Here is a 13,822-nt window from a genome sequence, read left to right on the forward strand (position 1 = left end):
CGTGTCTTGGAAACCTGCTGTGAAGTGTGCTCTAACAGTATGTGATGCGTAGACGCATCGGAGGAGACGCCTCGGTGCGTGTCAGTGCTGCGTGGGCGCGCGCATGTGTACAGTCGGTGTGAAACGTTTTATAGAAATAAAGTTTGTTATTTTCCATAATGCCGGCTACGCTGTGTCTGTGTGTGACACTGGCAGAGCAGCACAGCCAAACCCGTCCTGGACACGCGGGAGAGCCCCACAGCCACTCTCTCCGGAGCTCCTTTCTCTGAAATAGTTCCGACCTCTGCTGGAAGTCCCCTACAAAATGCTGTCCCCGGGCATTGTCGGCGACAACCCACTCGGAGGCAAAAAAAAAAAAAAGGTAATTAGCACCAAGTCAGTATTTCTTGTGCATGAGAAATACGTACAACGAAGACTTCAAAAGTGAAATCAAACCATATTTGTAATGTTTTCCTTGGGCAACATTAGAACTCAAACGATACGAATAGAGAACTCTACCAATTAAACACAAGAAAACGCAACTTAACGTCTCAAACCTAAGAGCTTTTCCTAAAGGCCTTACTTATTTTAAAGTTGCCCAAATAATAGGGTTTAGTCTAATAAGAGGTAAAAGTAACGTGCTTTTGGCAAGATGAAACATGACTCCAGCGCACAAGGTGTGAAGCTGTCACGAGGGTGTGAGCAGTGCCACCACGCCACCGTCCACGTCACGTCCTCTCACCCGAGGCACTGGCAGGTGCAGGCTGAGGACGGGGGAGCACGGCTTGATCTCGTGTGTGCGATCGAAAACCCTCGAACGCACACAGGCCGGGCAGGAAGGCGGGGGCACGCACGGGCACGGGGAGATGGCGGTCAAGGGCACAGAGTTTTACTTGCGCAGGGGGGACGAGTTCTGGAGCGTAAACGTACCATAAAAAACAAAAAACAAACAAAGACTGATGCTAGATCAAACTCATTGCAGTGTAAGAAACACCGATGTGACATGTCAGTCTACACAAGAGCATGAATGCGCTCAATGCCACACACTTAACAATGACCGAACTAGTAAGTTTCATATGACACATACTGTACAATGAAAAATAAACTTATCATAATTTCTCCAAAAAAAATAAAAATAAAAAAATAAGTCAAAGTAACCAGGACTAATGTATCTCTAAATCTTTTGAAAATATTTACAAATTTCCCAACAAAGCCCAAAGCAACGAGCTAGACTTCGCTTTGGTGAAGACTACCAAACATTTAAGGACTGCACGCAATGCCTGCTGTGTACAAATTCATCCAGACAAGAGAAGAAAAATGCCCAAACCTCTGGCCAGCATTGTCCTGACACCAAACCAGACAAAGACACCACAGGAAACTACAGATCGACAACATCATAAATGGAGATTTAAAAAAAAAAAATCCTTAACAGAACAATAGCAGATTGAATCCAACTATGGCTCATCCCAGGAATGAAGGTTGGTTTAACATTCTGAACAAAACAAAACAATGTACTTTACTGTATTAACAGAACAAAGCAAAGACATATCTGATCATTTCAACAGATATAAAATTCAATTCCCAATGTCTCGACTTGGGAGAGTCAACAGCCAACAGCATCCTGAGTGGTGGTGACGGACCACTTCCCCTCTCCCCTCAAAAGCAGCGCAGGACGTCTGACGACTTGCGCTCGGCAGTGCCGGAGCTCCTGGCCAGCACCGGAGCTCCTGGCCAGCACGAGGAAGGACGAGGGGAGTCGTGCCCTCTGGGGAGGAAGGACTGAAACAGTCTCTGCGGAACTAGTAAGTCGGTTTGGCAAGGTGACAGGGTACAGGGTCAACATATAAAACCGACTATTTCTACAAACCAGGAGGGAACAATGAGAAAAATTAAAATATAGATATAAATGACATAATAATATAATGTGTAATTGGTCATATTAACATCAAAAACATGAAATAGGGACAAATTTAACAAAACAAGTGGAAGACCTGTACACTGAAAAATATAAAACTGCTTAGAGACCACAAAAACGCGCTCTGCACGGTGGGCGAGGCACAGGAGTATACACACTCATCGAAACACCAAACGATTCATTTGCATGTGTTACACCTCAATAAAGATGATTTGAAACAATGAAAAGCAAGGCCTACGAGGAATGGGTGAGGGACTGGAAGGGGGGTGTGCAGAAAGGTGTGAGGGCCCCCAGTCCCCAGCGTCCTAGGCCCCGGGCCCGTGGCGGGGCTGGAAGCATGCGAGTTGCAAGGCGGGTGCTGCTGGCCCAGGTGCCGCCCTGTGCGGGCTCCGTCCCCACGGGCCCCAGGACCAGGAGTGCGGTGCCTGCCTGTGCTCCGGCCACCTGCCCATGCCACAGTGGAGGCCATGAAGCCCCCCGACCCCCCACCAAAGGGCTCCTCCCTGCCACCCCTGGCCCCACCCTTGCACTGACCTCGGCTCGGGGGGGGGCAGGGAGAACGGGCAGCATGGCCTGGGCGGGAGTTTGCTGGAAGGAGGAGAGAAACTGAACTGTAGCAGGACACGGAGGGACATGGGGCCTGCGAGGCCTCATTTTTAGGATGGAAATGTAACACCAGGTTTGAGGCCACTAGAAATGACTGAGGGACAGGAAACTCGGACATGGAGCAGGGAGAGAGCCACGACCTGGGTGAGGCACACGCGCAGGGGGCGGGGGTGGGGTGGGGGTGGACGCGTGACCACAGGGCTGCTGGGTCCCTATAGGTTCCTGACTTCTCACGACGGCTGGAGCTTCCAGCACAGCGCACGGCTGGGTTCTGAGCTGCCGAGGAAGGGAGAAGGTGCCGGGCAGAGTGGGCCGGCCTGGGAGCTGGCGGTCAGCGAATGGCGGGCGCGGCTGGCGCGCCCGAGCCAGACCTGGAGCCGAGTCCTGCCACCCTCGGGAGGGTCCGAGTGGTCCCCGGAGGGCAACGCTGGGGCTGTGGGGGCTTCTGGAAGCACCAGTGAAGAACAGGAAGACACCTCCAGACCCAGATGGTGTGGGGGACGGGGTGCCACCGAGGTGGGAGGCGTCCTGGGAGAAAGCTAGGGGGTGAGCAAGATAGTCAAGGACCACGTCAAACGAAGGGTGACTGTCCATGCCCTTGGGTTCCAGGGGACACTGCAGAAGGTCTGGGAAGGGGAGAGGTGTGTTGGGAAAGGCCTGAGACCTGAAGAAGGGTCTGAGACGTGACGGTGACGTGGAGCCCCACGCTGAGACCTCAGGGACCAGAGCACGCACATTGGGGCGGGGGCAGTGAAGACGGGACGCCTCCCCCTTGAGCTACTCTGGCGGCAGCACAGACCCCAAGAGGGGCAGTGTCACCCGCAGCGGAGGCTCTGCCATCATCTGGCCGACCGAGGGCCCACCCTGCCATACCGTGCACAGGCTCCACGCTGACTCGGTCCCTTGAAATTGGACAATTCCTCTATTTTTACCCCAGATTTTTAAATGACTTAACCAGGGTGGAGTAACGACACAAACAGAACTAAGCCTCGACTAATGGCAATACCCGTCACGCAAACGGGACGAAACCTTAAAAAGGGATGAATATCTGTGACTTCACCTCACAGCCTCAGGCTGAAGTGCTGAGTCCAGCTCGGGCAGCGGACGCCTCGTGTGAACGGAAATTCCTGAACGAGAAAACTTCCAATCTCGGAGCCAGCGAGTTCCAGGGAGCAGCACGCGAAACCCTCAAGAGAGAGCTCTGGCCGGGGGTGGGGGGAATTCGGGGGCCATCGAGGGAAAAAACCTGCAGACTCAGGAAGAAGTCAGACTTCCGTCCGTGCCCCTCTCGGGGTCCCGGGCCACAGGGTTCAGGCAGGGAGGAGCTGGCACTTCGGTGTCTGCTCGGCCCTCAGGCTGGGCTGCGGCGGGTCCCCTCCCAGTCAGCGCGCTGCCGTGCCCGTCTCTGCAGGGATGGGTGGAGGCGCCACTTCTGAAAGCTGACTGGCCCTCAACGGGCCGAGTGGACAAGCACCGAGCTTCCCCGCCCGCCCCTGCCCTCACGGGGAGCTGCTCAGCACCGGTGGCCAGGCACGCCCAGCCGCCAGGTACAGGACACAATGCCTGATGGCCGGGGCTTTGCCACAGCCCCTGGGGAGGTGTGTCCTCCCACAGGGGGCGCTGAGACCCTGTCGGAGCCCTGAGGCTGTCTGTTGCCCTGCTGGGGCAACCTGACAAAGGCCACACCCGGGGGCAGCAGGCCAGGCCAGGTGGCCGGTCGTTCCATTAGCTGGGCGCCACGGGCCATCTCAGCTGGCACTGGCCTAAGCCCTGGACAAACTGCCTAGCCTCCCTGGGGCAGCGCAGCCCAGTGATCTGTGTCACTACAGAGCAAATGAGGGGACATCCAGCACACTGCCCGCAGGCACTGCCACCCAGGCGTGGAAAGCCCGCAGAGTGGCTCGGGCCCTCGGCGACCCGCCGGCCTTCTGCCCCGGCTGCAGTGGCGCTCTGTCCACTGCGGCTCCACAACTGCTACACTCCCCACCCCTCATGCTTTCAAAGACGATCAAGACCCCCGCTCCATGGGACGGTCCGAGACCTGCTAAGACCACCACCGTGATGACGGGGGTTAGCCTCGCCACAGGCTGCATGGCCAACGGTCCGCGCCTCAGTCAGCCTCCCATGCCAGGGCTGCTGGACGCCCTCACGCCCTTGACGCTGAGTGACTTTTGTCCCGGACTCCGCTGGTGGCCCTCCGAAACTTCACAGTCCTCTCTTTTTCCTTCTGGTGTTTGGACATCAAAGCGGTTTAGTGACCGGGGCTAAGAGCAGGGATGATGGCGATGGCAGTTATCGGCTCAAACTAAAAGGAAACGAATGGTTTTCATTCATAATATGTTCGTAAGGCTCAACCCAAAAGGTCCTCGTTCCACAGACCGAGTTCGGTGACACCGAGGCGAAGACTTTACTGAACTCGATCGGTTCCGGTCCCAGGGGCTCGTGCAGGCTCCTCAGCGTTTGCGCTCGGTCCAGCGATGAGCACTGTTTAAAGGTGTTCTCCTGACACGCACGTACTCCTTAACTTCGAGCCCGCTGCCTGCAAAATTTCCTGAAAACTACAAACACGTAAATGTGAATCAATCACGACTTCCCAGCCCGCGTTCCCTCGCGAGCGGTGGGCAGCCATCCTCCCGCTGTAAAGGCTGCAGGAGAGGCGTTTCCGCACGATTTTACTCTGACACAAATTCAGAAATGACGCTAATTAACTTTTAGAAACGGGACATCCTCTGGACTGAATGTGCTCTCCGGCAATTTAAAAACTACATTAAGTGGAAAAAGAATGCACGTGCTTCAAGTAGAAACAAAAGCTACGATGTGATTCAAATAAGGTGACAGTCACTTCAAGTTTATTTTATAGCAAATAGAATGATGTTCCAGTTGCAAAGCAAAATAAATAATAATGTTAATATAGACTACGGGCCTCTTGTTAAAGAGCTTTAAAATGTTTCTTTAGACTGAAATTTAAAACTTTTCAGCTCCCTTCTTTTTAACCCCTGTACCACCTGGCCCCCAAATGAAAAGCAAGCCCACTTCCCCGCAATGTCACGTCGTCCCCCCACCTCGTGCAGGTGGTTAATGGCAGCTGTTACCTCTAAAACACGCGGCACGAGACGCCCAGCTAAAACCCTGCGTTCCCCCTGCCTCCCACTTCATGCCTTTTCTCCTTTAAATTCAAAATAAACATTTCAAAAACAAGGTTAACATAGGTTTACAAGTAGGACTTTCTCACTCTCGAAAGTACTTTCAAGTAAATCCCCACTTTCCAAATCGTGTAAGAGTCTGTTTATAATACAAAGTACTTTGTCTACATTTGTCATAGGAAACAAAAAATCCTCACAAAATGTTTATGAGAAGGAAACAAGATAAAATATAAAACCTTAATTTTCACCTATAAAGGAAATCAGTTAAGAGCGATGTCAGAATTCTGAGCCTAGACCTCCTAATTCGCGAGTTCCACCTAGAAAGATGACGGTGAAGCAGAAGCCGGAAGCCGCGAAGCCTCGACCCCACGCAGAGCAGCTGCACCTCTGGCGTCCTCTGCAGGTTAGAGGTAGTAAAGGCGGTTGGACAGTGACAGGTTGGGTTCTCTGTGGATGCTCTGGCCGACGAGGAAGGCCAGCTTGTGGGCATACTGGCAAGGGGCAGGAACGCGGATGACACCCTTTAGTGGGAGAAAAAAGGCTCCGTTATGCTAAGTCTGCTTTCTCTAAATCGTAAATCTCAGCACTGACCATCAGAGCCTTTGGAAACAGCGGCTGCATTTTGAGAAGCGTCTCGGTGTGAGGGAGCGCCGACGCGGGGGACACTTACTGGCCAGTTGTAATAGACGTGGCACAGCTTGTAGGTGAGCCTCTGTATGTGGTCTGGCTTCAGGCCGCTGTTGTCGTAGATGACGTTGTAGTGCGTGGGGGAGACGCTGCCGCTTCTCACCGCCTGGCTCACAATAAAAAAATCATACCTGGAATCACAGAACAGAGACAAGAACACGCCCCATGGACGTAAGGCTTCTCTCTGAAAGCCACAATTACGATGATTCAAGTTTCTTGCCCTAAAACGATCTTATGCTCTAATGTAACCCAATCTCTTCAAGACAGAGTGGCTTCCCTGAAGCCCCACGCTCGGCACTGACCCCCTGGCCGCGCGTGTGTGGGGGTCTTGGGAGCCACTGCTGCTGACGGTGAAGCTGTCACGGGTGCCTCTGGCCGCGCGTCGCAGCAGCGTGCACCGACGACCCTCTCTTGGCGGCCACGTCTGACCCAGGCGGCTCCACAGCCGGATGCTCTGGAGGGCTGCACCATGGCAACCGGGACGGGCCCAGCTCCCGGCACTGTCACCCCCAAATATGCCTTTACCACAGAACCCGTCCCCCTTGCTGTTCTCACTGCTGTCCCTCAGAGAGAGACGTAGCTGGCACTAGTCAGCAAGGGTCTACAGCAAACCCGTACGAGGAATGGAGAGCATGACGGCATGCACAGAGAAACAGCAGAGGAACCTAAGGGCCAAACAGAAGCACAAAAAAAATAACGTGACGTCTGCTGCTTCCACTATCTCGGTACCAAGAAAATGCCAATCCAGAGATACTGGAATCTGACGTGATAAAGACACGAGGATGTTACCTCTGCAATTTATTACGTCCACAAGACCAGAGAAATTATATGGTGAGAACCGATCTACAACAGATCATAGGTTTTTATAAGAAGGAGAGTTTCAGAAATGTTACATGACTTGCCCAAAAGAACAGAGAAATCACGACAGAGCTCGATCAAACGCTTAGTCCCTCTCTTCAGCACACCATCGTTCACAGAGCTGGCAACTGAGAACGGTTCTGGGAGTCTCGGAGGCAGACGCCCCCAGGCGTCCAAACAGCACCGGCGGCTGTTACGTTTTCGATAGCGTCTAATAAAAAGTAGTGAAAGTTTCCATACTTCATTCAACTCAGAGTTTGCCCCATCTGTTCACACCGATCAGGGTGACACATGAGCTTCGGGTGTCAGGGCAGCAGTGACAGACAGGGTCGTGGATCTCCTGAATGCCCAGAGACCCCTGCAATCAATGACTCTACGCAACCGTCATAGCCGCCGGGTGTCCCTGGCTGACTCCCCCACTAGGTCAGCGCCCCTCTGAAGCCCCGCCACAGCCGGCATCTGCCCGGGAAAGAGACAGACGAGCAAGACAAGGCGTCTCCCCGCCGTCACACACGGCCATGAGGGGAACTGAAGTCGGTGCTGTCACCATCTGTCTGCACGGCCCCCTCCCCAGAGTCCCCTCGGGAAGGGTGTTCGCCACAGACACCCAGCACCAGGAACAACCCTATCTCTTGAATAAAGATGCCTTTCGAAAAAGGCCCCAAAACATTCACGTATAAAACAGAAACTGTCCTAGCTGCTCACTGTCCCCAGGAAGGCAGGGACGGGGACAGACCAGCGGGTTATCACTGTGCCCTTGCAGCTGAGCCCGTGTGCTGAGCCCCTTTCCATGCACCTGGCGGTCAGTGTGCCCGAATGCCCAGGATGCTTCTCTCACGTCCTGAGGGCACACTGTGTCTCTAGGTCGCAGACAAAGCTCTGTTTACTCAGAAGCCACTTTTCTCATCTGCAACTGAGTTTCAGATGAAACGTTCTGACCCTGGGATAACTAAGTGCATTACGGATCTGACAATCCCCATTAGGAAACGAGAACCCGTGGATAAGGTTCCGTCTGTCAACCCAGCCCAGGCCGTCCGCAGCCACAGCTCCTGACCCCCGTCTGTCTGTCGGGTTAACGATACAGATGGCAGGAAACACTGCGCACAGGCACGAGGCTGACAAACCGCAGCTGTCGTCAGATCAGACTGACTGAAAACTTCGGTTTCTATAAGAAACACAGCCTAAGATCTAAAAAGTGAACGCGTTGGAGCTGACACACAATACCGGCCACGCTCTGAAACACAAAACAGAACCGCCCGACCCAACCACGCAGACTCACCATTCCGGGCGGGTCACCTCCACGTCGATCACTGTTCCTGGAAGCGGATTCTGAAGTCTCCCTCCAGACTGAGCAAAAAATCTGGCGTTCACACGTTTCTTCACCACGATCACTGTTAGTCTGGGGCTTAAAGGCAGCGAGGAATGCTACACTGAGTCGTGTTTTCACTGTGACAAACCGTCGCTCACATACTCCATCCCCCCCCCCAACACACTTGGGGCACATTATCTAACCAACTGCGAAGGAAGGTCCGCGACTGGTGAGGACCCAGAGTAAGGACCAGCAGTAAACTGTGGGCAGAAAAACACCGTCTGGGGAGAGGGGTGTGGGAACACAAGGCGCTCGGCAGGGCAGCTGCATGGTGGGCCTGGTGGGCATGGGGTGCCAGTGCCGCCCCCCATGCTCTCTCCCACTGGACACTGGCTCCTCCCGAGCCTGAGCACTGGGAAGCGAGCACTTCCCGTGGGGTGTGGACGGGCAGCGTGCGGCCTGGGAGGTAGTCACAGCACCCTGTCTGGGCAGGTGGGGACAGACTCAGCAGCGCTCCTTCATGGTGGTCCCCGAGTAGGGCGGGGGTGGGAGGTGGGCCTCCTTAAAGAGGAAACTTCCAAAAATGCCACTATCTGCCCACGGATGTCTGCTGCTTGGCAACAGTGGCCCTGGATAGGACATAGCCTGTCTCAGGAACCAAAAGACAAAGTGGGTTTTAGTCTCGTGACATCACAAAAAACGACTTAGCAAACGTGGTGACAGAAGAAGTCACGCGCACGCCGGAGTGGCTTTTGATTTGTTCTCATAGCGAACATCCCGACCAGCTAACCCGGGACGCGACCTTATAAAACGCTGACTCCAATGTTTCCAGTAAGAATGGACGCTGTGGTCCTCGGGTGCACACACACTGACGCCCCGACTTCGCGTCTCTCCAGAGCGAGGTCTCGCGCCCGGACGTCACGTTACCGTACGACGACCCCGAGCTCTTTTCTGGACATACCCCCGCCACTGCCTGCGTGCTCACGGGGGCTGAGAGGGACACGGTCTCGCTGACCCCTCTCAGCAGCCTGCTTGGCTGGCCCCGTCCCAGACGGGGGCCAGGCTGGCGGGGGACCCAACTCCAACTTCAATGCCCACTGCTCACAACCATGGCTCTCCGCAGCCCAAACCTCAGCACAGCTCCTGACACGGAGGCGGCGGCACGGTCACTGTCGGCCCAGGCCCCTCGCGCCTCACCAGACGGCATCGTGGGGAACCTGCCGGGATCCTCCCTGGGGAGCAGATCCTGTCTGTGTGGTCCTCCTGGGCCAAACCCCCAGGGCCGCCCGGTGACGGCGTGCACTCCCAGCCTCGGGCTGCGGCTCAGCAAAGAGCACGAACACGTGCCGTGGCCTCTGCTGTCGCTTCTGGAAATGTCTCTTTCTCTAGTTAGAGAAAAGGCACTACGACTAGGAAGTGCCAGGTATTACCAGGCAGACACTGACGGCCGGGGAAGAGGTGGCATGCCAGCCCTTCCTGTCCTCTGCCCGCCTCCCCGTGGACGGGAAGTCGAATCAGAGAGAATACGAAGAAGGCCTAGAGAACTTCAAAAACCAAAAGACGGTAAAATCAACCCATTATTTTAGCGAGAAAACACAAGCATTAAGAGTTTCAGGAAGTGAGAACGAATATCAACCTTCATTTCCACAATGTTAAAAACTGCTTATTACATTTCAATCTGAATCATGACGACTTCGAGGCGATGCCCCTGACCTGCTGAGAACTGACAGCGTAATCTCGCCACTTAGAAGAGGTCCCTTACAATGTGGCCAAAGGAGACCGGAAGAACCTGCACTCCTGCTAGAAATGGGGGACCCCTTCTTAGTGCCCAGCCCAGAGCCCGGCAGGCCACACGGAGCCAGGACACTCACCCCTCGTTTCTGCAAGGGGACAAGGGCCGCTGGGGAGGCCTAGCACGAGAGCCAGAGCGGAACGTGCAGGATCACGCCTCCCGAGTCTCTGAGGGCCCTCGAAGTCGGACCTGCAGATGCTCCCCGTACCCGAGTCTGCGCTCTCAGCCATCTGCACAATCACACGTCACTCACTACAACAGCCAGCTTGAAATGGGGGCAACTTGCTGCCCAGTGGCAGAGACGGTGACGTCTGCAGGAGAGCAGAGGAGGCAGAGGAGAGGGTGGCATCAGACACGCCAGCGCCCGCCCGCCCGTGCGTGCCGTGCGTCTCTGAGGAGGGGGGAAACCGGCTCCTCCTGGGAGACCAGGCCACTGATCGCCTCCATCACAAAGCGCCAGCCCAGTCGCTGGCAGAGCTCAGCGAGCACTCACTGTCCGCGGGGGTGGAGAGAGCAAGGGCAGCCCCCCGGGATCTTGGTGGCGATCACCAACCCGTGTGCTCCGGTGCGCAGGGCGCTCAGAGCCCTGTGCGGCAAGGCTGGTGGGCAGACGACTGCCAGGGGACGTCGACCTCTGCAGCCCCGCCCCAGGACAGCCTCCACGGGAACCCTCCGTGGCCGAGCTGACCGCCGCTGGCACGCCACCTTCTCACTCACCTGTTCGCCCTCGACACAGGTCCAAAACTAAACAGGTGTCATTTATAAGGAAAGTCGGGCTTACTTGTAGCCTCTGCCCACGGACTTGAGGCAGTCCAGGAACTGCGGCACCTCGTAGTTGACCAGCGTCTTCAGCTGGCCGTCACCCACGCCGTCCCGGTACACGATGACGCGGCTGGGCATGTACTCGTTGCAGCTGTTCCAGGCCCGCAGGGCGGCTGCAACGAAGCCGCACGCGGTTGCGCAAACCCGCACGCGGCAAACAGGGCGCCTACCAGATTCTGGGCATGTTTCTCAATAACCCGGCTTCGGGATAATTTCGTGAGGCCCCCACTTCCGAGACCAGAAGGCATGGCGGGAGACTGACCTTGCAGGCACACCTTGAGCCCGTCCACCAGCTCCTGTCCTCTGTCTTGAAACACACAGCGAGAGAACCAGCTATTCGGAGAGAAGCACGGCGGAGGTGAGAAGCTGGCGGAACAGCCCGCCCTTTAACTCCTCCTAGCAATGCATGACCTTTAACCTCCTCAAAGACATCTGCTAACACCTCGAAATACTTCATGCAACCTTTAATAGAATTGGCAAGACACAGCGAGCTCCTGATACACCCACGCACTCAGTTTGCTTGCACTACGCATCAGTGCTACAGCGTCACTCTCCCGAAAGGCGGAAACCCTGGAAGTGCGCCCCCTAGTGACGCTGACACGCCACGCACCTTCCCTTTTTGTTCTTCCTTATTTTTGGCAATTCTTAGTCCTAATAAAAGCACCGAAAAATAATTCCGCCACGGTGAGTACAAATGACTGGGTAAACTCAAGTGGGTTTTCGAAAACAAAGTCACTGTGAAAACTTGAAATTACATTTTGGTGACCAGCAAAATTTATTAACCAAAGGAGCCCTCAGAGATGGTTGCATTGAATGAGATGCACCCTCCCCACAAACACGAATAATAGTAAAATAGCCTGAAGACAGTTTGACTACTATGGATTAAGGGACAGTGAAGAAAGGTAAAAATGGTTGAACAGCTAGTAATTACTCGTCTTTCCTACCTTCTTAGCTGGATCTATTGTCAGAGAAATCAGCAGGTTAAGATAAAGAATGAACAAAGTGCCGGTCTCTCGCAGGCCCCTAGACACCAGCGCTGGCCTGCCGGCCTCTGCTGCCTCCTGACAGCCAGCCGCAGCCACCCAGGCACACTCACCGGGTCATCCCCTCATTGATGCTCGCAACAAATCCTGCAATTGACCTCCGTCCAGCTGTGGTGTCGTGGTAGCAATCGATGCCCACTATCATCGCTAGCTTCAGCTTTAATAGAAATATCGCAAATTTAGATACGACAGCGTGCCAGCGACGCTAAAAGCGTAAACGCACCTTTCTTAAACGAGGAAAACTTTAGCCACTAATGAAATGGAACTCACAGGCATATCGACCCTCCAAAGTTCCCCTCCCATCTTGCAGTTCATCTGCAGGGCAATTTTGGTAGCGATGGCCATGACGGTCTGCTGCTTGCCTAGCGTCCGGGCCACCACACACTGACTTGGAGTGGGGCAGTCTGTGCATAAGTATTTTTTAATAGCATCGTATTTGTCTTTCCGGTTACTTGACAATAGACAAACAACCTAAAAAGAAACAAAACACCCTTATTACAAGGAATTAGGAAACTGACAAGCTTCAGTTCCAAGCAGATTCCAGGAACCCAGACCAGCCTGTGAGACATAAATGACAACACAGCCACGTGTTTTACTCTTCGCCTCTGCCACTTGGCTAGTAGGACGTTAACGCTCAGACACTGTTCCTTACGTTCAACTAAGGGACGGATGCTAATAAAGGAAAGAGACCGTGTTCAGCCAACAGCTTAGACCTGAACGCCACTAAAACCTGGAACTTAGGCTCTATCACTAGCTGGGGACAATCTGAGGTAGAAGAGAGCAAAGCCAAGCGGTAACTTATAAGCAGACAAGAGATTTTCTAAAATGCTGTTTCCGTTTACTCACGACCCACCTAGGCTCAAGGTTTTTAAACTCTGAAAGCTTGGCTTGAGAATCTGACGAAACTGAAATTCCCGAGGAAGTCCACAGGCCACCTGGGAAAGGACACGGAGTGCCTGATCTAAGCGGAGCCTTGCTGGACCCGGCGGTGACAGTCAGCGGGCGGTGACAGTCAGCGGGCGCGGACTCCGGTTATAAGCTCGGCAAGCTCTGGGGTGCTCACAGCAGCCTGGTGACCACAGCAGCCAGCACTGTATGTCCTCGAAAGTTGCTAACGAGCAGATCTCAGACTTCACCACACACACAGAAGGCTGTGACAGCGAGGTGCGGGCGGCAGACCTATCCTGTCGCGGTGACCATGTCACAATATGCGTGTGCAGCACTCCGCCACACGGCATGCTTTAACCTCACACGCAGTGTCCCCTCTATCTAAGTGAAGCTGGAAGACAGACAAACGGACGCGGCCTGCCCAAACGCCGGGCCCCCCGTTCGGGTCGCGGAGCCGCGCCCAGCTCTTCAACCCCCTGCTGAGTTCTCCAGTCGCCATCCCCAGACCCTGCCTTCCTTTCCAAGAGCCCCACAAAGTCACTCCCACACTGGTGTCTGCGCCACTCCGCCCCGGCGCGCAGGGGGAGGTGGAGGGCCGAGCCCACAGGTGACACGGGCGCTTCGCCTCGTAGGTCTGCAGCTACGTGGGAGCTCGTCTGCCACGAGTTGTCCTGGCCGCCTCATGAATTACGCTTCTGTGTGTGCGGGCCGACAGCATCGATGTTTACCTGTGTGCCTGTTTCCCTTGATTTTCTAGAAAAATTAAAGCCACTGAGTCTG

At 54.6% G+C, this 13,822-nt stretch overlaps 1 protein-coding gene across 1 annotated transcript in view; it reads right to left on the reverse strand.

The window, feature by feature from the left end:
- Window positions 1-6,047: 6,047 nt before the first annotated feature.
- PIWIL1 (piwi like RNA-mediated gene silencing 1) overlaps window positions 6,048-13,822 on the reverse strand; it is a 23,193-nt gene continuing 15,418 nt past the window's right edge. The window contains exons 16-20 of the mRNA XM_011371390.1: window positions 11,374-11,444; window positions 11,071-11,224; window positions 8,468-8,593; window positions 6,314-6,461; window positions 6,048-6,164 (exon numbers count right to left, since the gene is read on the reverse strand). Coding sequence (XP_011369692.1) covers window positions 6,048-6,164; window positions 6,314-6,461; window positions 8,468-8,593; window positions 11,071-11,224; window positions 11,374-11,444 — 616 coding nt within the window. The remainder of the gene's footprint in view (window positions 6,165-6,313; window positions 6,462-8,467; window positions 8,594-11,070; window positions 11,225-11,373; window positions 11,445-13,822) is intronic.

The sequence above is a fragment of the Pteropus vampyrus genome, unplaced genomic scaffold (genome assembly GCF_000151845.1).
Source record: "Pteropus vampyrus isolate Shadow unplaced genomic scaffold, Pvam_2.0 Scaffold189, whole genome shotgun sequence".
Lineage (NCBI taxonomy): Eukaryota > Metazoa > Chordata > Mammalia > Chiroptera > Pteropodidae > Pteropus > Pteropus vampyrus.